A 25711-nucleotide genomic window follows, 5' to 3' on the forward strand; every position below is an offset into this window, starting at 1 on the left:
ATCATTTCCACCTTCCTGAAGAAGGCAGATGGGATTCTGGCTTAATGTCTCATCCAAAAGTGGAGATCTCTCAACGTGCAACACTTCCTCCACACTGGTTCTGAGAATGTGGGTGATGCTGGTAAAGACACAGATATTCCCCGTCCGTTTACCCTGACAGGGGGATGGTGACCCTCCCACTGGAACCTCTGTTGTTCCCATGGTGATGCTGGGTGTTGGTCTGTTGTTTAAGAGGGGCAGCAAGGACAAGCCCAGGAACTACAGCCTGGTCAGCCTGACATCAGTGGTGGGGAAGTTACTGGAGGGAATTCTGAGCAATAGGATCTACCAGGATTTCATTAGACAAAATCTGATTAGGAGGAGACATCATAGCTTTATGTACAGGAAGTCATGGTTAATGAATCGTTCAGAGTTTTTTTTTGAAGAGATAACCAAAAGGGTAGATAGGACAATGAACGTTATCTATTTTAACATGATCCTGACATGAATCCAGGGGCTTCCAGGGAGATTAAAAATTTATTCCGAGGTGGAAAGCAGAGGACAGTGGTTGAAAATTGTTTTCCATAATGGAAGCTGGTGACTCATGGTGTGATGTTGGTATCAGTGTTGGGACTCTTGTGACGTTAAATTTGTTAACTTAGCAGCAGCAGTTTAATAGAAGAAAAAAATAAATAAATCGTATTCAGTATACTTTATACAGAAGAGGTTCTCAAAACAAAACGAACGACTTTACAATCAGGTCCTGCCATTACAATCTACGTTTAACCTTCGATGCACACACTTGTGTATCGACCAATTGCGTATGCAGTATAAAAATACAAAAAAACCCATATCAAACTAATACAGTACTAATACAGTAGTGGCAATTTTGGCTGGTGAGGAGCTTTGCAAGCCAGGCTATCCAGCGTCAAGTTTTTTACTTGTGAAAATCTTTCCTCCCCAAACCCAGTGCCTCTGAGGGAACTCGATTCCTATGTCCCAACCACTTCTGCAGCAGAAAACAAAATGGTCTCCCTACTATCCCACATGTGCGTAATGATGTCACCATCTCCACTAAAAGGCACAGACTGCTATTCTAGCATTACCCGGATGAATGCCTAAGTACACTTTTAACAATACTGAATGAGATTCAACAGTTACCCGGTTACATTAAAAAAAAGTCAGGTAGTGTCCAAGGGTTCAATGTCCATTTAGGAATTGGATGGTAGAGGGGAAGAATCTGTTCCTGAATCGCTGAGTGTGTGCCTTCAGGCTTTTGTACCTCCTACCTGATGGTAACAGTGAGAAAAGTACATGGCCTGAGTGCTAGGGGGGTCCATAATAAAGGATGCTGCCTTTCTGAGACACCACACCCTGCAAATGTCCTGGGTACTTTGTAGGCTAGTACCCAAGATGGAGCTGACTAAATTTACAACCCTCTGCAGCTTCTTTTGGTTCTGTGCAGTAGTCTCTCCATACCAGAGAGTGACACAGCCTGTCAGAATGCTCACCACATTGCATCTATAGAAGTTTTTGTGTGTATTTGTTGACATGCCAAGTCTTTTCAAACTCCTAATAAAGCATAGCTGTTGTCTTGCTATTTTTATAACTGAATAGATATGTTGACACCAGGTTAGATACTCAGAGATCTTGACACCCAGGAACTTGAAACTGCTCACTGTCTCCACTTCTGATCCTTCTATGAGGATTGTTATGTGTTCCCTTGTCTTACCCTTCCGGAAGTCCACAATCAGCTCTTTCGTCTTACTGACATTGAGTGCCAGGCTGTTGCTGTGGCACCACTCCTCTCGTTGGCATATCTCACTCCTGTATGCCCTCTCGTCACTACCTGAGATTCTACCAACAATGGTTCTATCATTAGCAATTTTATAGATGGTATTTGAGTTATGCTCAGCCAAACAGTCATGGGTATAGAGAGTAGAGCAGTGGGCTAAGCACACACCACTGAGGTGAGCCAGTGTTGATCGTCAGCGAGAAGGAGGTGTTCTCACCAATCCGCACAGATTGTGGTCTTCCGGTTCAGAAGTCAAGGATCCAATTGCAGATGGAGGTACAGAAGCCCAGGTATTGCAACTTCTCAATCAGGATTGTGGGAATGATGGTATTAAATTCTGAGCTATAGTCGATGAATAGCATCCTGACACAGGTGCTTGTGTTGTCTAGGTGGTCTAAAGCTGTGTGGAGAGCCATTGAGATTGCATCTGTTGTTGACCTATTGTGGTGATAGGTAAATTGCAACAGGTCCAGGTCCTTGCTGAGGCAGGAGTTCAGTCCAGTCATGACCAACCTCTCAAAGCATTTCATCACTGTTGATGTGAGTGCTACCGGGCGATAGTCGTTAAGACAGCTCATATCATTCTTCTTAGGCACTGGTATAATTGTTGCCTTTTTGAAGCAAGTGGGAACTTCCACCCATAGCAGTAAGAGGTTAAAAATGTCCTTCAATACACCCACCAGTTGGTTGGCACAGGTTTTCAGAGCCTTTCCAGGTGTTCCATTGGGACCTTCCGCCTCGTGAGGGTTCACCCTATTTAAAGATAGCCTAACATTGGCCTCTGAGACGGAGATCACAGGGACATCAGGTGCAGCAGGGATCTTCACAGCTGTAGTTGTGCTCTCCTTCTCAAAGTGTGCATTGAAGGCGTTGAGTTCATCTGGTAATGAAACATCGCTGCCATTCATGCTATTGGGTTTTGCTGTTTAGGAAGTAATGTCTTGCAAACCCTGTCAGAATTGTTATGTGTCCGATGTCGCCTCCAACTTTATTTGAAATTGTCCCTTCACTCTTGAAATAGCCCTCCGCAAATCATACCTGGCTTTCTGGTACAGGTCTGGATCGCCAGTCTTGAATGCCACAAATCTAGCCTTCAGCAGACAACGTACCTCCTGGTTCATCCACGGCTTTTGGTTTCAGAATGTGCAATAATTCTTCGTAGGCATACACTCATCCACAGTTCTTAATGATGTTGGTAACAACTGCAGCATACTCATCCAGATTTGAAGATGAATCCCTGAATACAGTCCAGACCACTAATTCAAAGAAGTCCCGTAGGCACTCCTGTGCTTCCCTTGTCCAAACCTTCTTGGTCCTCACTACTGGTGCTGCAGTCTTTAGTCTCTGCCTATTCTCAGGGAATAGAAGTACAGCCAGGTGATCAGACTTCCTGAAGTGGGGACATGGAATAGCATGGTAGGCATCCTTGATGGTGGTGTAGTGTGTTGTTTCCTCTGGTATTGCAAGTGATCTGTTGATGTAATTGCTTTGTGATTTTTTTCAGACCGGACTGGTTACAATCTCCCAAAACAATGGTGAAGGCATTAGGATACGCTGTTTTGTGCATGTTGATCCCATTGCTCAGAGCATCAAAAGCATGATTGATATTGGCCTGAAGTGGAATGTATACTGCTACCAAAATGACCCCGGAGAACTCCCATGGTACGTAAGAAGGACCACACTTAACTGCTAGATATTCCAGGTCCGATGAGCAGAATTGGGACAGCACTGATATATTTGTGCACCAAGAAGAGTTGATCATGAGGCATACTCCTCCACCTCTGCTTTTGAGAGACTCTATAGATCTATCCTGGCGGTGTATAGTAAACTCGTTAATCTGAGTTGCTGCACCCGGTACAGAAGTGGTTAACCAGGATCCTGTGAAACAAAGGACACATAGAGTCCTAATGTCCCTCTGATTCAGCACCCTGGCTCTGAAATCATCTATTTTATTCACCAGAGACTGCACATTTGCCAGCAAGATAGTCGGTATAGGGAGTTTAAAACCCCGTCTCCTTAAACACACTTTGTAACCCTGATCTATAGCCACGCTTCCTCCGTGGGCGTTTCCATCCACAATCAGAGTTGTTTCAGTCAGTTTTAAGCAGCAATAGCTAGTTTAAATGCATTAAGACATCTTTGTGGACTGTACTGACCTTGGAAGTAGTTGTGCATTTTAGCTGTATCAGTCTGAAACAAGAATACTTAATCAAATATCTAAACAAGATTATTAAAAGCCTGAAGAAGAGGCCTTCCCACACCCAACCGTATCAAGGATGAGAAACACTCAATCACTGATCTTACCATCATTGGGATCCCTTACAGCAACCTGATATGATGCTGAAATTTGACAACACCATGATCAAACACCAGTGAGCTGAGACACGTTCCTCTCCAGACTACTTTTTCTAAAGACCCTCTGGAGTCAGATCAGAGGTGACTCCAGAATCATTCCAGTGTGGTGACACTGTAAATCAGAATTTCATAACTGGGAAAATGTCAGACAATTTCATCCCACAGGTCACAGGAATTCAGAGGTGTTTGTAGGGGTGAGGATTATTCAGGGTTTTTTTTTGTTTCTATCTTTTTATTAAAATGAGTCTAAAATTACTTGGAGATGTGACACAAGTTGATACACAAATGTGAAAATGCAGTGACAGATACCTTTTTCCAAATCCATTTTTATGTCCCGACACACCAGAATTAAAATGAACACAATTGGCAGTATGATTGATAAGACGATACTGACAATTCCTGCGGTGGAAAGTCCTGCAATTAAAAACAAATTCAAATTTGTAAATCTGTAACAATTCATCAGGTAAATGACCATAACAGTTGCCTGTTGTTACAAATAACCAAACTATTTCACTTATCTCCACATGGCAGGAGATGTTCCAGCCTCTGCCCAGACTTGCTAACTTTGTCTAAATGACTGAACCAACCGACTCTGCATGGCCTCCGATATGGGATAACAACACGCTGACCTGTTATTCCAGACCAGAATTATTCCCTGCAGTCTAATCTATCCTGGTCACTTGCTGTCAATATTCTGCATTGGCTGCATCTTCTGGTGTTCCAATGGCCACACCTTGAGGAGTGCACGACACTGCAGCCAGCCATCCCACATGGTCCATGGTTTGACTCTCCTGACATCCACAACAATAGGTTATTAAGCTGTCCCAAAATTTCACTGGAAACTCTCTGAATCACCCAAGTTCAATCTCAAATCATCAATTTCTTATTCATCTACCACTGATAACTGGGCTCAGTTGTTAACCCTTGCAGGGGTGGGTGGGTGCAATTGCTTACTGGCTCCATTCCACACTTCATCAACTAATTTTTCCAATTGCTTTTGCAAGAGGGAGTCTTGGCTGATATCAATGATGTGGTTGGGGTAGATTTGAGGAGAGAATGCTGTTCTTTGGAGGGAACATTGACGTGCATGTGGTTATTTACCACATGTAAAACGTTCATTGCCACCCAGTTGTGGGGCTGAGGACTGCAGATGCTGGTGCTCCTGATAAAGCATCTTACAATGTACTGACTGAGATACTCAATGCATTTCAACCACCCTGCAGAGAACTGAGTTCATCAATTTCATACAAGTTTATTTGACCACATACCAAAAATCGTAGCACTGACGATCCAGGCAATGATGAAACAATTGATGAGGACAGTATCACAGACGGTTTTCAACTTCCTCCAAATTCTGATCATCTGAGAACCTTTTCAAAAATAAAAAGAAATTTAAAACATTTGATAACCAAACAATATAAATGATTTAACACATGCATACAAATGTCCCGGTAACAGAGCTTGACTCAGGGTTGTTTCGATTGGTGATAATATTGCATGTCCTAAACATCAAGCAACCCAAACAACTCTGAAATGGATCAGATGTCAGAGCTTTGGATTGAAGGAGGTTCAGGAGTTCACTCACCACTGCAGCAAATGGGGAGCTCAGAGAGACACAAAACACAGTTTGTGGCTGCTACCAGGATTTGTTTTACATTTGATAACTTAGATAAACCCTCAGCCAGTGACTGTGCATGTGGAAACAGATAGACTGCAGCTTCCCTCTGGACATGTCCAGCAGATAAGGCAACAGCCCACTGTCGATATTCTCTGCTGTATTCCCTCATGATCTCAAGGGCTGAGACTGACATCAAGTTGCCAGTGTTAACAAAAACCAACCCCAGCTGTAACACTGAGGTTCCACTGTTTGACTGTGAATCCTGTTCTGATGCCGAGGACTGGAACAGCTGCTCACAGCATCAGGCAGTGGCTTATTCCAACATTGAAACTAAACAGCTCAAGGGTACAGGCTGAACTGTCCAAATGCTGGGATATTTAATACAGATAAGGGGAGAGGTTGTCCAGGACATCCAGTGGTGAGCAGTGCACACGATCCAAGGACACCTCTCTTGTAGTGGTTTTTGTTCATTTCCATTTGCTCTCAAGAAAGGGCGGGGGGAGAGCTGATTTCTTATTTTGCACCCACCACCTAAATTCCCACCCTCTTCAGACCCCACATTACTGAAAAAGAACTTCTCTCAATTTCCTCACAAATGCTCTTTCAAATTCCCAAACTTATTGTCCACATTGCAGGAGTTGCTGAGGTGTTGAATCAAACCCTGTTCATATCACCAAATCCCTTTTCCCCATTATAACTATAACTCATTCACCTGAGACTCTGCCCATTGGCACAACTTCCATCACTTTCACTCAAGATTAACAGGTCTGAACACCCTGTCTGATAAACTGGTTTAACTAATCACAAAAAGATTCAGCTCTTGCCCACTGAACTGATTGAAGATGAACTAGAATCCAAAGTTATCCCCCAGGTCATCACCTTGATGTTTTTCAACAATATGAACCAAACCGTGAATGCTTGTGTAAAAATAAAACAAACTGCATCAGGTGTCAGCTTGATGCTGGAGTTCCTCCAGCAACTTGTTTTCTGTTCCTGTTAGGTGGTAACTGTTAGGTGGTGATTTTAGGTGGTAACTTCTCTGATGACAAAGAAGAATATTGAAAGAGTTGCAGACATTGTACAGATATTGTGTGCGGTTTTGTTTGCCCATTTGTAGGAAGGATGTGGAGGCTTTGGAGAGGGTGCAGAAAAGCTTTACCAAGATGCTGCCTGGATTAGAGGGTATGAGCTACAAAGAGAGGTTGGACAAACTCAGATTTTTTTTAATCTGGAGTGTCAGTGGCTGAGTGAGAGGGGGATACCTGACAGAAGTTTATAAAATTATGAGAGGAGTAGATAGGGTAGACAGTCAGTCTTTTACCCAGGGTGGAAATGTAGAATATTAGAGGCTGTAACTTGAAGGTCAATGGGTAAAAGTTCAAAGGAAATGTGCAGGGCAAATTGTTTTATGGACTGCCAAGTGTGGGAGAGGCATTTAAAAGGCATTCAGAAAGGCAGAAGAATCTGCAGGGGATGGAGGGATATGGATTGTGTTCAGGCAGAAGAATCTGCAGGGGATGGAGGGATATGGATCGTGTTCAGACAGAAGAATCTGCAGGGGATGGAGGGATATGGATCGTGTTCAGGCAGAAGGGATGAGTTTGATTTGGTATCATGTTCAGCACAGACACTCTGCCTCAGGGCCGGTTCCTGTGCTGTACTGTTCTACGTGAAAATCCTGAGGGTCTTGACAGAGTGTCAATTGTTCAAAGTTCAAAGTCAATTTTATTATCAAAGTACTTAAATATCACCATATACTACCCTGAGATTCACTTGCTTGTGTGCTGCCTTGTAATTCTCTAGAATAGTAACTATAACAGGATCAATGAAAGATCAACCAGAGTGCAGAAGACAACAACTGCGCAAATGGAAATAAATAACAAGTACATGAGATAATGAGACAGAGTCCTTGAAAGTGAGATCATTGGTTATGGGAACATTTCAAGGATGGGACAAGTGAAGTTGAGTGTAGTTATCCTCTTATGTTTAAGAGCCTGATGGTTGAAGGGTACTAACTTTTCTTGAACTTGGTGGTGTGAGTCCTACGGCTTTTGTACCTTCTACCTGATGGCCACAGTGAGAAGAGAGCATGAGCTGGCTGTGGGAATCCCTGATGATGGGTGCTGCTTTCCTATGACAATGTTTCATGTAGATGTGCTCAATGGTTCAGCGGGCTTTCCTGGGATGTACTGGGATGAATCCCTGGTTTTCCATTCAAAATCATTAGTATTTCCATACCAGGCTATGATACAGTCAATCAATATACTCTCCACTACATGTCAATAGAAGTGTAGAAGTTAGAATTAGAAGTTTCTAATGTTTAAGCTTCTATGTTTAAGTTCCTTTTTTTCCTTTTGTTACTTTATTATTTTCAACGGTTCATTTTTGAAAATAATTAAAAATTTGATTTGGTGATTCACTGTGTTTTTTGCCCTGAAATATTAATAAGATTGTATTCTGTTTCATCTTTCAAGAGCTTGCCTTTCAAAGTGTTTTGCAAATAGTTGTTTTTTTTAAACAATTGTTTGGTGTTGTTTATAGTATTCCCTTCTCAATGTTTTGACTATGGGTGGAATTTCACATTTCTCTCAATTTTCTTCATGTCTGTATTCATTTAGTTTATAAATTAATAACCAGTGTATAGATTTGGATTGTTAAAGTTAGAAGTTTTTCGCCCTTGGTTTGATAATACTCATAGTTTGTTTTGGAGTATAGATGTGTGTCATGTTTCTTGGTTAAAGTTTTTTTTTCTTTATTAACTTATTTTGTTATTTTCAATTGTTCATTTTTGAAAATAATCAAGGATCTGATCTGGTGTTGGGTTTTTTTCCTGAAATATTAATAAGATTGTATTCTGTTTCACTTTTCAAGATGTTTTGCAAATATGGCATTCCTCTTTCAATGTTTCGACGATGGGTGGTATTTTGCATTTTTTTCAATTTTGGAGATTTGCCTTCAAGAGAGTCAGGGTTAGGGAGTTTCTAGTTAGCTTTCTGGCTGTCAATTGGACAGTTTTTGCGCTTTTGTGGGTTGGGGTGGAGTTATCCTTAGTTTACTTTTTTTCATCTGGGCCAACTGAAACTATAAATATGTCTGAATTGTTGTAACTTCTGGTTCCACTTTAAACCTCTTCCTGAATCATCAGTTTCCTATGCAGGAAGGTTAACCCTTTACATACCATATGGTTTATTCAAATAAAATGGGTAATATTACTAACTTTGTCTCATGGAATACGAACCATTGAATTGAACGGAAGAAGATTTTTAAAGTTTTTCATATATTGAATGCTCAGATTATCTTTGCCCTGGAAACTCATGTGAGGAAGGAGGATAATCAGCATTTTTTTAGGTTTTCAAAAGAACAACAATTCCACTCTAATTCACAGGCTAAGGTAGGTGTGTATCTATTTTAATGGTCTCCTCGATTTCATTTGTTCAATATGAAACAATCTCAGACCCAAATGGTAGATTTCTATTAATTACTTGTTTACTTTATAAACAAAAAATTGTTATGGTTAATATCTAAGCACCAAATGTCAACTAACCTGAATTCTTTAAACATCTATTTGCATCTCTTCCTAATTTAAATGAATATTTGTTGATAATGGGGAGAAATTTTAACTGTTGCCTGAATCCCTTGATGGACAGGTCTGTGTCCAATCAGGTACCTCCAAACAAATCCGCTATTCATATTAATTGCTTTTTAGTTGACTCTGGAATTTTTAGAAATTTGTAGGTTTTTACATCTAATGATAAAGAGTTCTCATTTTTTTTCTCATGTATATCACACTTACTCTAGAATTGATTACGTTTTTTATCGACTCTCGATTAGTTCCGTTTGCTACTGCCTGTGAGTACGATGTAATCGTTGTTTCCAATCATGCGCTCTTGAAACTATCAATCAAATTAACTGATGTAACTTTTAGCACTAAACAATAGTGGTTCAGTTCTATTCTATGTCAGGACTTAAACTTTGTTAACTTTATTAAAGAACAGATTGCCTTTTTCATTTCAACTAACTTTAGGGAAGAAATTTCCAGTGAGATATTATGGGATACTTTTAAGGTATACATCCATGGCCAAATTATGTCATTTTTTGCTGGATTGAAAAAAACAAAATAATAATGAAATACGCATATGGGTTGCTGAGATTAAAGAAATTGATAAAAAAATATTCCACTGCTCCTAATCTGGAGCTTTATAAAAAGAGAGTTGAACTTCAGACGCAACACAGTTTGTTATTGACAACCCCAATTGAAAATCAATTACTTAAAACTAAGAGTCATTTTATATTCATGGTGATAAATTGGGTAGATTATTGGCCAACCAATTGAAAATTGCTTCTGCTAAATGTCAGATTATTAAAGTTCGTAAACGGTATGGTATTTTGGTGGTTGACCATGATGAAATTAATAAATCTTTTCAAGAATACTATACCTCTTTATACCAATCTGAATTTCCTGATAATTCTACCATAATGCAAGAATTTTTAAAGAAATTGAATAATCCAAAATTACCACCTAATGAATGGTTAGCATTAGGTGCACCCATCACGGAAGAAGAAATAAAGAAAGCATTTTCTTTGATGAATTCTGGTAAAGCACCTGGTTTGGATGGGTATACAGCAAAATGCTTTAAATCTTTTTCAAATCTACTTTCTCCTTGGTTATGTAGAATCTTAAAGGATGCCTTATTTGTAGGTAAATTACCACAATCCTTTTATGAAGTATCAATTTCTTTAATTCCTAAAAAAGATAAAGACCCCACTGAATGTGTCACATATAGACCTATATCCTTGTTGAATACGTACTCCAAAATCTTTTCCAAAATATTGGCAATTAGATTGGAAAATGTATTGCCATAAATTGTCTCTGACAACCAGACAGGATTTATTAAAGATCATTATTCATATTTCAATGTTAGGAGGTTAATGAATATTGTATAGACTTCTTCATCTAAAACTCTAGAATGGGTTATTTTGCTTGATGCCAAGAAGGCGTTTGATAGAGTTAAATGGGAATATTTATTTAACACACTTGAGAAATTGAAATGTAGCCCAAAATTTATATCTTGGATTAAATTGATATATGATACACCTTTGGCATCTGTTCTTACCAATAATCAAAGATCCCCCTTTTTCAGGCTTTTTTGATGGACTAGACAGGGTTGTCCTTTAAGTCCCTTACTATTTGATATTGCCTTGGAGCCCTTAGCATTCGCTCTTCATGATTCACCCAATATATTTGGCAATATTTGTGGGAGTGGGATGCATAAGGTATCACTATAAGCAGATGACTGGTTAATATATATCTCTAACCCAGAGAAATCCATGCCTGCAATAATATCTCTAGTTGCTCAGTTTAGTAGTTCTTCTGGTTATAAATTGAATCTTAATAAGAATGAGCTTTTCCCATTAAAAATGGAAGTTCCAATCTATAGACAATTACCATTCAGACTGGTTACTGATTACTTATTTGGGCATTAAAATTACTAAGAAGTATAAGGATCTATTTAAAGTTATGTTATGTTAAACAACTGCTTACTAAATGGTCCCTATTGTCCTTATCATTGATTGGTAGAATTAATACTATTAAGATGATTATTTTACCTAAATTTCTGTATCTATTTCAGGCAGTACTAATTTTCATTTCTAAATCCCTTTTTGATATTATTGATTCTATATTTTTTCATATATATGACAGAATAAAAATCCCAGGTAAGTAAGAAATATTTACAGAAATCAAAAATGGATGTCGGTTTGGCAATGCCGAACTTAAGATTCTACTATTGGGCAATTAATATTCGATATTTGACGTTCCGGACACAAGCTCTGGATGAAATTCAATGTCCACGGTGGATGAACCTCGAGCGCGAGTCTGTACAGGGGTTCTCATTGGCTTCTATCTTAGGGGTCTTGCTTCCCTTTGCACTTACTAAACTGAATAAACAAATGACTAATCCAATAACTAAACAAACAATATGAATATGGTTTCAATTTCATAAATTTTTTGGATTGAATACATTTATCCAATCAAGTCCTATTATATTTAATTTTTTAAAAAACCATTCAGAATTGATCAAGCTTTTCTTTTATGGAAAACAAAGGGAATAATATGCTTTTGTGACTTATTCATGGATAACTGTCTAATGGCTTTTGAACAGTTGTCTAATAAATATAATTTGCCTAGATAACTTTTTTCCAGATATTTACAGATTATAAACTTTTTGAATGTTATTTACCTACTTTTCCAATATCACAGCAAACTGAAATTACAGAAAAATTTTAGGTTTAAACCCCTATCAGAAAAGCTTAATAGCAATTACAAAAATACATCCAGGTACATCTGATAAAATTAAGAATGAATGGGAAAGAGAACTTTAGGTACTTTTACCTATAGAGAAATGGGAGAATATTCTCCAACTATTTAACACTACTTCAATGTGGGCTAGACATGTTTTGACACAATTTAAGGTGGCTCATAGGGCCCATATGTCCAAGGACAAGTTAGGTCATTTTTATTGCCATATAAATCCTGTCTGTGACAGATGTAAGTCTGAGGTAGCTTCATTGACACATATGTTCTGGTCTTGTCCTCTTTTGAAAAAAATTTGGAAAGATATTTTTGATATTATTTCAGCAGTTTTGCATATTGATTTACAACCTCATCCTATTACTGTAATTTTGGGATTACCAGTGATGGACTCTAGTCAATTACCCCTTCAGCTTGCCGTTTGATTGCACTTGTTACATTAATAGCCAGAAGATCCATTTTATATTAGTGGAAAGATTCTAATCCCCCTACTACATTTCAATTGTTTTCCCAAACTATAACATCTTTAAACATGGAAAAAATTAGGAGTGGCACTATCGACCCTTCAGTTACATTTGAAGAAACTTGGAGGCCATTTAGACAACATTTTCATACGATGTAAGCTGACCTTTTCCAAATACTTCTCAATAACTTTTTGTTCATGTATAGAGGAGCAGAGTTAATGACAAATAATGATTTTAGCCAATGAAACATGGCAGCCCAGCTTATTTTTTTTTATAGTTTAGGGGATTTCTTTTTTTTTCTTTTAAAAATTTTCTTTTTTGAATCTTTTTCATGTTTAGTTACTAAGAGATTGGGAGCCTCAAATTACACATTACTCAGAGTCTGTTTCTGTATACGTTAACCATTATTAATCTAATCCCGATCTCTTTGTACATTATCATTGTTATGTTTATTTACTCAAAAATCAATAAAAAAGATTGATAAAGAAATAGAAGTTTATTAACATTTTAGATGTCATGCTGAATCTCTGCAAACTGCTAAGGAAATGGTACAGGCACTGTCATGCTTTCTTCAGAATTGCATTCTCATGTTCGACCCAGGACAAATGTTCTGAAATAGTAGCACCCAAGAAATTAAAACTGCTGACCTCTCCGCCTCTAATCCTCTGATGATGACTGGCTCACGGACCTCTGGTTTGCTTCTCCTGAAGTCTGTAATCAATTCCTTGGTCTTTTTGACATTGAGTGAGAGGTTGTTATGACACCACTCAGCCAGATTTTCAATCTCCCTCCTGTATGCTGATTCATCAACACTTTGATTTGACCTGTGACAGTGGTGTTGTCAGCAAACCTGAATGTGGCATTAGAACTGTGCTCATTCACACAGTCATAAGTGTAAAGACCTCAAGGATGGTGTTCTCAGGATTGCTGCCAGTACTATGTGATAGTGATGGTAAGAATTGGAGGAGATGGCAGTTGAATGTGTGGCTGAGGAGTTGGTGCAGGGGGCAGGGTTTTACATTTTTGGACCATTGGGATCTCTTCTGGGGAAGGTGGGATGTGTACAGATTGGATGGTTTGCACCTGAACTCGAGGGGGAGCAATATCCTTGCTGGTAGGTTTGCTAGCATTGTTCGGGAGGGTTTAAACTAATTTGCAAGGGGGATGGGACCCGGAGCGATAGAGCAGTGAAAGAAGTGCATGGAGTAAAGCCAGATCTAACATATAGAGAGGCTTTGAGGAAAGAGCAGTAGAATAAAGGGTATAAAGGTAGTAAGGTAGAAGGGCTAAAGAGTGTGTACTTCAATGCAAGAAGCAACAGGAACAAAGGTGATGAACTGAGAGCTTGGATACATACATGGAATTATGATGTAGTGGCCATTTCGGAGACTTGGCTGGCACCAGGGCAGGAATGAATTCTCAATATTCCTGGATTTCAGTGCTTTAAAAGGGATAGAGAGGGGGGAGAAAGGGGAGGAGGGATGGCATTACTGGTCAGGGATACTATTACAGCTGCAGAAAGGGTGGATAATGTAACAGGATCCTCTTTTGAGTCAGTATTGGTGGAAGTCAGGAACAGGAAGGGAGCAGTTACTGTACTGGGGGTATTCTATAGGCCCCCTGGTAGCAGCAGAGATACCGAGGAGCAGATTGGGAGGCAGATTTTGGAAAGATAACAGGGTTGTTATCATGGGTGACTTTAACTTCCCTAATATTGATTGGCACTTGATTAGTTCCAAGGATTTAGATGGGGCAGAGTTTGTTAAGTGTGTCCAGGACGGATTCCTGTCACAGTATGTTGACAGGCTGACTAGGGGGAATGCCATACTAGATCTAGTATTAGGTAACAAACTGGGTCAGGTCACAGATCTGTCAGTGGGTGAGCATCTGGGGGACAGTGATCACCGCTCCCTGACATTTAGCATTATCATGGAAAAGGATAGAATCAGAGAGGACAGGACAATTTTTAATTGGGGAAGGGCAAATTATGAGGCTATAAGGCTAGAACTTGCGGGTGTGAATTGGGATGATGTTTTTGCAGGGAAATGTACTATGGACATGTGGTCGATGTTTAGGGATATTTTGCTGGATGTTAGGGATAAATTTGTCCCAGTGAGCAAGATAAAGAATGGTAGGGTGAAGGAACCATGGGTGACAAGTGAAGTGGAAAATCTAGTCAGGTGGAAGAAGGCAGCATACATGAGGTTTAGGAAGCAAGGATCAGATGGGTCTATTGAGGAATAAAGGGTAGCAAGAAAGGAGCTTAAGAAGGGGCTGAGAAGAGCAAGAAGAGGGCATGAGAAGGCCTTGGCGAGTAGGGTAAAGGAAAACCCTAAGGCATTCTTCAATTATGTGAAGAACAAAAGGATGACAGGAGTGAAGGTATGACCGATTAGAAATAAAAGTGAGAAGGTGTGCCTGAAGGCTGTGGAAGTGAGTGACGTCCTCAATGAATACTTCTCTTTGGTATTCACCAATGAGAGGGAACTTGATGACGGTGAGGACAATATGAGTGAGGTTGATATTCTGGATCATGTTGATATTAAGGGAGAGGAGGTGTTAGAGTTGTTAAAATACATTAGGATGGATAAGTCCCTGGGGTCTGACGGAATATTCCCCAGGCTGCTCCACGAGGCAAGGGAAGAGATTGCTGAACCTCTGGCTAGGATCTTTATGTCCTCGTTGTCCACGGGAATTATACTGGAGGATTGGAGGGAGGCAAATGTTGCCCCCTTGTTCAAAAAAGGTAGTAGGGGCAGTCCAGGTAATTATAGACCAGTGAGCCTTACGTCTGTGGTGGGAAAGCTGTTGGAAAAGATTCTTAGAGATAGGATCTATGGGCATTTAGATAATCATGGTCCAATCAGGGACAGTCAGCATGGCTTTGTGAAGGGCAGATCGTGCCTAACAAGCCTGATAGAGTTCTTTGAGGAGGTGACCAGGCATATAGATGAGGGTAGTGCAGTGGATGTGATCTACATGGATTTTAGTAAGGCATTTGACAAGGTTCCACACAGTAGGCTTATTCAGAAAGTCAGAAGGCATGGGATCCAGGGAAGTTTGGCCAGGTGGATTCAGAATTGGATTGCCTGCAGAAGGCAGAGGGTCATGGTGGAGGGAATACGTTCAGATTGGAGGGTTGTGACTAGTGGTGTCCTAGAAGGATCTGTTCTGGGACCTCTACTTTTTGCAATTTTTATTAACGACCTGGATGTGGGGGTAGAAGGGTGGGTTGGCAAGTTTGCAGACGACACAAAGGTTGGTTGTGTTGTAGATAGTGTAGAGGATTGTCGAAGATTGCAGAGAGACATTGATAGGATGCAGAAGTGGGCTGAGAAGTGGAAGATGGAGTTCAACCCAGAGAAGTGTGAGGTGGTACACTTTGGAAGGACAAACTCCAAGGCAGAGTACAAAGTAAATGGCAGGATACTTGGTAGTGTGGAGGAGTAGAGGGATCTGGGGGTACATGTCCACAGATCCCTGAAAGCTGCCTCACAGGTAGATAGGGTAGTTAAGAAAGCTTATGGGGTGTTAGCTTTCATAAGTCAAGGGACTGAGTTTAAGAAATGCGATGTAATGATGCAGCTCTATAAAACTCTAGTTAGGCCACACTTGGAGTACTGTGCCCAGTTCTGGTTTTCTGGTTGTCTCAGTATAGGAAGGATGTGGAAGCATTGGAAAGGGTACAGAGGTGATTTACCAGTATGCTGCCTGGTTTAGAGAATATGGATTATGATCAGAGATTAAGGGAGCTAGGGCTTTACTCTTTGGAGAGAAGGAGGATAAGAGGAGACATGATAGAGGTATACAAGATATTAAGAGGAATAGACAGAGTGGAGAGCCAGCACCTCTTCCCCAGGGCACCACTGCTCAGTACAAGAGGACATGGCTTTAGGGTAAGGGGAGGAAAGTTCAAGGGGGATATTAGAGGAAGGTTTCTCACTCAGAGAGTGGTTGGCGCATGGAATGCACTGCCTGAGTCAGTGGTGGAGGCAGATATACTAGTGAAGTTTAAGAGACTACTAGACAGATATATGGAGGAATTTAAGTTGGGGGAGTTATATGGGAGGCAGGGTTTGAGGGTCAGCACAACATTGTGGGCCGAAGGGCCTGTAATGTGCTGTACTATTCTATGTTCTATGTAAATTAAGTAGAGCAAGGAGCTAAGCTCACAGCCAAGTGCTACACCTGTGCTGATGGAGATCGTGGAGGAGATGTTGTTGCCAATCCAAACTGACTGGTGAGGAAATTCAGGATCCAATTGCACAGGGAGATATTGAGGCCAAGGTCTTGTAGCTTATTGATTAGATTTGAGGGGATGATGGTATTGAATTCTGAGCTGTAGTTAATAACTAACATCCTGATGTTTGTGACTTTGCTGTCCAGATGTTCCAGGATTAACTGAGGAGCCAATGAGGTGGCATCTGCTGTAGACCTGTTGCTCCGGATGCAAATTGGAGAGGATCCAAGTCGCCTCTCAGGCAGGAGCTGATATGTTTCATCACCAACCTGTCAAAACACGTCATCACTGTCGATGTACCTCAGTGTAACTGGGCGATAGTCACTGAAGCAGGTCACCACGCTCATCCTGAACACCAATATGAATGAAGCCTGCTTGATGCAGGTGGTACCACACTCTGCCGAAGCAAGAGGTTAAAGATCTCAGTGAACACACCAGACAGTTGATCAGCATTTTAGTACGTGGCCAGTTACCCAGTCTGGTCCAGACGCTTTCCTGGGATTCACCCTCCTGAAGACAACCCACACTTCAGATCATCAGATCATCGGGGGATGTGGGAGTTTGCGATGGTTTCTTCATGTTCTGATAGTCAATGTGAGCAGAGAAAACATTGAGCTCATCTGGAAGTGAAGTTCTGCGGTCTCCCATGTCACTTGATTTAACTTTCTAAGGGCTGATAGCGTTCAAACCCTGCCACAGCTGTCGAGGATCCCATCGTTGATTCAGGTTTGGTTTGGAACTTCATGTCAATGGCTTCAGATCTTCTACCTCCTCCTTGATCTTTGCAATGAGAAGAGGGCATATCCTGGGTGCTTGGGGACTTAATGGTCGATGCCGCCTTTTTAAGGCATTCTTTAAAAGATGTCCTGGATGCTGGGAAGGCTGGTGCCCGCGATGGAGCTAACTGAGTTTACAACTTTCTGCAGCTTATTCTGATCCTGTATAGTGACCCTACATACCAGATGGTGATGCATCCAGTTAGAAAGCTCTTCAAAGTGCAGCTGTAGGAAGTTGTTAATGTCTTCGATGACATTCCAGCTGTCCTCAAATCCCTCAGGAAATATAGCCGCTGTCGTGCCTTCTTTGTAATTGTATCAAGATGTTGGGCCCAGGATAGATCCTCAGAGATGTTGACACCCAGCAACTTGAAACTGCTCCCCCTCAGCAAGCTGTTTACTGTTTACCTGTGCTGCACACTACATGTTCTCTGGATTATGTTTTATTAATGTATTTGTGGTAATATTTTGTTTTCTGTGCTGTGAGTGATCTGTGTTTTGTGGGTGCACCGTGGTCTGGAGGAATATTTGTTTCATTTGGTTGTATTATGTACAGTCAGATGACAATAAACTTGGACTTGAACATGTCCTATTTTACTAAAGATAATTTTAACTCTTGTATAGTCAGTTTGCTGGACAATACATGTGACATTCTATTACCTTCTCTAATTATGTGCTGAAACTGAAATTGTCCCAGTTGCTAAAGATACCCAGTGAACACAGCTCCCTCTGCATCTGCAGCCCCTCCCCATTTCAATAATACACTCCTTCATTTTCCCTGACAAAATGAACAATTCCACATTCTGCCACCTCACACTCCATTTGTCAGATGATTTGCCCATTCTCATCACTTTGGACCCTCCAATTGTCTTCATAACAATTTATTTTCCTCCTTATGCTGGTGTCAAATTTAGTCACCATATCATTGGTAGCTTCATCTCCCACAGGAAGAACATTACAGAAAATTATGAAAATCTGTTCCCAAAACCAAACACAGCAGCATCCACTTTTACATCCTGACAACCAGAAAAGATCCATTTACGCCGACTGTCTTCTTCCTGTTTTACATTCTCCACAATAACCTTTGATATGACACCATATCACTGGAAATCTAAACACAGCAGATCCACCTTTACCCACAGCACATTATCACTGTAAAAAGAGACCAATAAATAGATCAAACATGATATCCCTCTCACAAAGCTATGTTGTTGTTTACTGATTCAGGATGTTTGTTTTAGGTGTCCTGTTATTATGCCTAATGATTAAAATCTCATCTGTGCTCTCAGAACCTGCTAAATCTTTATTCCTCACATTCTCTGACCCAGTTCTACAACAGTTTAGTCCAGATACATTTGAAATTTCTGCACTTCTCAAACTCTCTCCTTCTGTGAACTCCTGATCTTCATCACTCCACGACTGGTGTGTGTGCTTTGATTTAGCACAAAGACCAAACTCTGAATTTCCCTGTCTGAAGCTCTGCACTTGTGCTCCTCCTTTCAAACCGAACTCTATGTTCAGTCCATGGTCACCTGCATTATTATTGTTCCCTGTGACTTGCTGACATACTAATTTGCAATTTGCCTCTGAAGCTTCACAGTACTTTTCATTATATTAATGCCAGGAGCTGGAGTTTTTGCAACTATTCTTGAACTATAATCTGTGTTGAAAGTTTATTTGTGAAGTGGACTTGGCCAGGAAGTTCCTGATTGAGGAAAAGAGAAAAGAATAACAATATATTGAATTTTGTTTTATAAGCTGGAAAGGAACTTGGTGGTAAAAGCCACAGAGCTGAAAGCTGCTGTTGAATGAACATGTTGTTGTAAGTATCCAAGTGAGACACAAGTGAGACAAGTCCTACTCATTACCAATCTTGTTACAATCAGGATCATGGGGTAACCTTTCCACTCAGTCCTCAGCTCCAAACTGATTTTGTGTTACATTGAAATTCAGCTCTGCTCTGCTCAGGGTCTCTTCCATTAAAAACCCCTCTGGAGTCAGTTCAGAGACAATTCCCAAATATATCCAGGCATTATCTGTCACTGCAAAACATCAGCTCATATCTGGAATGAACAGGACAAATTCCCCCCAACATGGAGGACTGGAAAAATAATTCAGGCGAGGTTTAGTTTGCTATGTTTTTCTTTCTGAAAATATATCACAGTTCACTTGCTTGTAAATTTATATCTAAGTGTGTATTAAATAATGAAAGATACCTTCCAGTAATTCCCAGATCTCGGTGACATACCGAAGTACATTGATATAAAATGAAGAAAGCTGCAATCCTACGATCAACACACCAATCACTACAAAGTCCAACGGTGAAAGGCCTGCAATTAAAAATAAATCAAATAAGCAAACATGTAACAAAGCTCCAGAGAAAGGTCAATGAAAACTTCCAGTGGTTGCGACAACCAAACCCTCACACTAATGTTCCAGTGAAGGGAAGATGCCAATTCCCACCCAGTGTGTTAACCTGTGACCCAGACCTGCACCAGCAGACCCTGTAGTAGATTAACAAGACACTGAACTGCAGTGCCAGGCAAGAATGAATAATTCATGGTGCCCACTCTATTTTCCACGTGGGTCTCCAGCCCAGTCTTTACATGTCACCTGCTGCCAATTTCTGCACTGGCTGCTCCTTCTGGTTCCAATGGCCAGACCTTAAGGAGTTCATTAAGGTCAATAGTTTCTTTCTCCCAACATCAACAACAGCTGATTATGGAGAAACCGATAAATTTCACAGAAAGTTGCTGAAATTTCCATTCCAGTTCTGACCAGTTTCCGTAGCATCTGCTGTTCATAACTGGAGCTCGATGCCAATTTTTCACTGGTGGAAATTCCTCACTGGCTGCATTCAGTGTGATTGCAACCTAATTTCCCTCATTTCATGATGTGGTCAACAGTCCATCAGAGAAGAGAAAGCTGTACATGGCATTCATCGAACACTCAGACATGTCAGTCACTGTCACCAGCTCCATCACTCCAGATGTTTGTGTTGGAATGTCAGATGGTGAACAGAGGAAGGAAACAGGAGTGTTTCTGACAGCTGCTTTGACTCGGATATCTATTCACTGATGTACATAGACTGAACAATTCAGACAAATTCTGTGAATGGGAGCCACAGTGAAAATCTACTTTAACTCTGCCCACCATCTTGGTGAATCTTTTCTGCACTCTTTCTAGTCTAATCACATTCTGACAGGCTGCACCACTGTCTGGTGTGGGGGTGGGGGCTACTGCACAGAAGCTGCAGAGGGTTGTAAGTTTAGTCATCTCCATCCTGGGTACAAAGTACCCAAGACATCTTTAAGGAGCGGTGTCTCAGAAAGGCAGCATCCATTATTAAGGACCCCCAGCACCCAGGCCAAGCCCTTTTCTCACTGTTACCATCAGGTAGGAGGTACAGAAGCCTGAAGGCACACACTCAGTGATTCAGGAACAGCTTCTTTCCCTCTGCCATCTAATTCCTAAATGGACATTGACCAGACCTTAAGAATTTCAATAAGGACCGTAGTTTCTTTCTCCAAACATCCACAATAGTTGATTATGGAGAAACCCATAAGCTTCACAGAAAATTGCTGCAATTTTCATTGCAATCCTGACCAGTTTCTGTAGCATCTGCTGCTCAAGTCAAGTCAAGTCACTTTTATTGTCATTTTGAACATAACTGCTGGTACAGTACATAGTAAAAATGAGACAATGTTTTTCAGGACCATGATGTTACATGACACAATGCAAAAACTAGACTGAACTACGTAAAAAACAACACAGAAAGGGAAAAAACACATAGCAACTACACGAGAATACAGACCTATCTAGGAGTGCATAAAATGCACAAAACAGTGCAGGTATTACATAATAAACAGGACAATAGGGCAGTAAGGTGTCAGTCCAGGCTTTGGGTATTGAGGAGTCTGATAGCTTGGGGGAAGAAACTGTTACATAGTCTGGTCATGAGAGCCCGAGTGCTTCGGTGCCTTTTCCCAGACAGCAGGAAGGAGAAGAGATTGTTCGAGGGGTGCATGGGGTCTTTCATAATACTGTTTTCTTTGCGGATGCAATGTGTAGTGTAAATGTCCATGATGCCAGGAAGAGAGACCCCGATGGTCTTCTCAGCTGACCTCACTATCCGCTGTAGGGACTTGCGATTGGAGATGGTGCAATTTCCAAACCAGGCAGAGATGCAGCTGCTCAGGATGCTCTCAATACAACCCCTGTAGAATGTGATGAGGATGGGGGATGGGAGATGGACTTTCCTCAGCCTTCACAGAAAATAGAGACGCTGTTGGGCTTTCTTTGCTGTGGAGCTGGTGTTGAGGGACCAGGTGAGATTCTCCTCCAGGTGAACACCAAGAAATTTTTTGCTCTTAACGATCTTTACTGAGGAGCCATCAATGTTCAGCAGGGAGTGGTAGCTCCATGCCCTCCTGAAGTCAACAACCATCTCTTTTGTTTTGTTCACATTCAGAGACAGGTCGTTGGCTCTGCACCAGTCCGTTAGCCGTTGCAGCTCCTCTCTGTAAGCTGACTTGTCATTCTTGCTGATGAGACCCACCACGGTCGTGTCATCGGCAAACTTGATGTTCAAACTTGAAGATGTCAGTGAGAACATCTGCTAGCTGGTCTGCACATCCTCTGAGCACTCTACCAGGAATGTTGTCTGGTCCAGCAGCCTTCCGTGGGTTGACTCTGCACAGGGTTCGTCTCACATCGGCCACGGTGAGATACAACACCTGGTCCTTTGTAGGACCGATGCCAGTTCTTCACTGGTGGAAATTCCTCACTGGCTGCATTCAATGTGATTGCAACCTAATTTACTCATTTCATGATGTGGTCAACAGTCCATCAAAGAAGAAAAAGTTGTACATGGCATTCATTGAACACTCAGACGTGTCAGTCACTGTCACCAGCTCCATCACTCCAGAATGTTTGTGTTGGAATATCAGATGGTGAACAGAGGAAGGAAACAGGAGTGTTTCTGACAGCTGCTTTGACTCTGCATATCTATTCACTGATGTACATAGATTGAACAATTCAGACAAATTCTGTGAATGGGAGCCACTGTGAAAATCTACTTTAACTCTGCCCACCGTCTTGGTGAATCTTTCCTGCACTCTTTCTAGTCTAATCACATTCTGACAGGCTGAATCACTGTCTGTTAATGGGGTGGGTGAGGTGCTGCTACTGCACAGAACCAAAAGAAGCTGCAGAGGGTTGTAAGTTTAGTCGGCTCCATCCTGGGTACCAGCCTACAAAGTACCCAGGAAATCTTCAAGGAGCAGTGGCTCAGAAAGACAGCATCCATTGTTAAGGACCCCAAGCACCCAGGCCATGCCCTTTTCTCACTGTTACCATCAGATAGGATGTACAGAAGCCTGAAGTCACACGCTCAGTGATTCAGGAACAGCTTCTTCCCCTCTGCCATCTGATTCCTAAATGGACAGTAAGCCCTTGAACTCTACCTCACTTTTTAAATATATAATATTATTATTTTACATGAATACTAATCTATTCAATGTAAATATACTGTAAATTATTATTATTATTAATTATTATTATTATTATTATTATTATTATTATTATTATTATTATTATTATTATTATTTTCTTTGATATTATGTATTGCATTGAATTGCCACTGCTAAGTTAACAAATTTCATGATACATACCACTGCTAATAAACCTGATTCGGTTTCTAAAGTGTGTCTATAAGATTGGAACAGAACACTCCAGGTGTGACCTGACTAAAGATTGTACAGTTGTATCGCAACGTCCCGACCTTGTACTCAATGTCCTAGCGATGAAGGCAAGCACACCATTCAGCGTCTTTACAATCTTGTCTGTCTGTGTCACCACTTCCAGGGAACTATGTACTTGTCCTAAGTTAATTACCATCTCCATTCCTATGCCCACTGACACAAATGATCTTGGTCTTGTTCTATACTTAGACAACTTTCATTACTGTCCACTATCACATCAATTTTGCTGTTGTCCACGGATATACTGATCATGTCACCTACATTTTTGTCCAAATTGTTGATGTAAATGACAAACAACAGGGGGCCGGGCACCAGTCACTGCAGTACACTATTTGTCATTCATTGCCACCTCTGCCTCTGACAATAAAGCTAAATCTGCTTTAGTGATGTTGGTTGGGAGAATTATTTTCTTGAATACTGTTGAGATCTTTGTTGCTCTTTAGGAAATAGCACCAGGTGATCCATTACCTTCTTCCAGGTAACATAAATGGTTCCTTGGTTTCACGTCTCATCCAAAGGCAGAGGTGTACTGGAGTGTTAAATTATCAGAGATTACACAGACCAGGACTGCATTCCCTGCAGTTTACTCAGGTGTAATTGGAGTTTTCAAGATATTAATGGTAGATGGAAGCTATTTCCACACATTGGGACTGAGAAACGTTACCACAGAAATTCCCTTACAAAGCACCGTTTTGATTCAGTGTTTTACAGTTGGGATTTACTTTTTCCAGAGTGGAAATGCCCTCCACAGAAATTCAATAGTCTGCTGTGTACAGTGGTCATCCTCACACCCTAATGGGGTTTCCACATCCGGAACACTGGTGATGTCATTTCCTGTGCAACATCCTCCTGTCGGGAAACTGCAGTGTCATTAGACTGGAACTTGGAGATGATCCTGACTACCTGCCATGGTCTCCTCTCAGTGAGTAAATGTAGCCTCAGTAACACCGCCTGAAGTCCCCATCACTTGTTTAAATGGCCAAGACCAGACTTCTGAAAATGCAACACTTCCCTCGCACTGGTTTGGGGAATGTGGGTCCTGTAGTTACTCCCCTCAGCTTGTCCTGAGAGGCTGATATTGAGCATCCCACTGGAATCTCTCATGATGGGAACTGGGTAGAGACTCCAGGAAACTAACCCAGAGACAATAAACTACTGGTCTCTGTGTGCTGACACTGTGATATCATTGTATGAACACAATTAAACCTCAATCAAATCCGGCACATCAGCAGCCCCTCAGGATTAGGGTTGATCTGTTTCCACCTCAGTACCATGGGTTCTGAAGTGAATATTATTATTATTATTATTATTATTGTTGTTGTTGTTACGAAGGATGAACAGCTCTGATGGGCAGAAGGGTGCAGAGTTGCCCATGTTCCCCCCCCCCCCCCGGGAGAATCACAAACTGTTACTGTTACCACGTTGCTCATGAGAGAGAAAGAGAGACAAAGGGAAAACATACTGGGACTAGAACATTTGCTACTGATAAGCGAGGGGAGAGAGACTTGTTGACCTACCATATTATGACTCCTGAAAGACTTATGGCTCCAGAGAGGGCTGTTTACTTGGTACCATTCTGTTCATTATAATTCCTCAATGGACAGCTGGAGTGGGCTGGTTTGATGGGCTAAACCATTCGAAACTGATTGACACCTGAGACCCCATGAGTGGGGATAAAAGTGAGGTCTGGGGAGATACCCCTCAGACACAGCAGGAGACACACTAGTGAGCACTGCTTGAGTGTTGGAACCCACGTGAAGGTGTGGGGCATCGAAGACCGAACAAAGGAATGGTCAGTTTAACTCACAGTGTTATAGCAGGGCTGGTGGGGGCTTGTGTGTGTGTCCACCCTTGCCTGGGTGACGAGTCCACCACAGAAGAATGGTCTAGCTGAAGGATAGAGGGGTCATACGTGAATGGCCACAACAACACATTGACGGATCATGAACGTAAAGAAAGGTTTGACTGACTGTAGCTGTCACTGTTCGCTCTCTCTCTCTCTCTCTCCAACGATTAAAACACAAGAACCAACACCTACCTCAGCACGTATGAACTGAACTGAACTTTATATTCACATATGGCAATTCATTATCCCCTAGACATCGATGGAGATTGTTTATTATTGATTATTATTATACCCACACTTTTAGGTTTAGTATTGCTAACATGTATTATCTATATATTTGCATTGTTGATATTGATTTGTATATTTTACTAATAAACACTGTTTGAAAATAGTCCCACCAGACTCCAACAGATTCTTCTATCTTTGCTGGTAAGACACCCAGTTACGGGGTACGTAACATTGTTAAAATATTACTATTGAGCTGCATCATTCCAGAATAATTATTACTTTATTCTCCTTAACATTTGAGTACAAGGAATCTACATGAAACAATTTTGAATGAAACG

The 25711-nt window shown here is 41.1% G+C and overlaps 1 protein-coding gene across 1 annotated transcript in view; it reads right to left on the reverse strand.

Moving 5' to 3' along the window:
* LOC140717274 (uncharacterized) overlaps positions 1-25711 on the reverse strand; it is a 133646-nt gene that overhangs the window by 53002 nt on the left and 54933 nt on the right. Inside the window, exons 7-9 of the mRNA XM_073030703.1 lie at positions 19754-19867; positions 5398-5499; positions 4439-4543 (exon numbers count right to left, since the gene is read on the reverse strand). Of these exons, the coding sequence (XP_072886804.1) occupies positions 4439-4543; positions 5398-5499; positions 19754-19867 (321 nt within the window). The remainder of the gene's footprint in view (positions 1-4438; positions 4544-5397; positions 5500-19753; positions 19868-25711) is intronic.

This window comes from Hemitrygon akajei, chromosome 2 (genome assembly GCF_048418815.1).
Source record: "Hemitrygon akajei chromosome 2, sHemAka1.3, whole genome shotgun sequence".
Lineage (NCBI taxonomy): Eukaryota > Metazoa > Chordata > Chondrichthyes > Myliobatiformes > Dasyatidae > Hemitrygon > Hemitrygon akajei.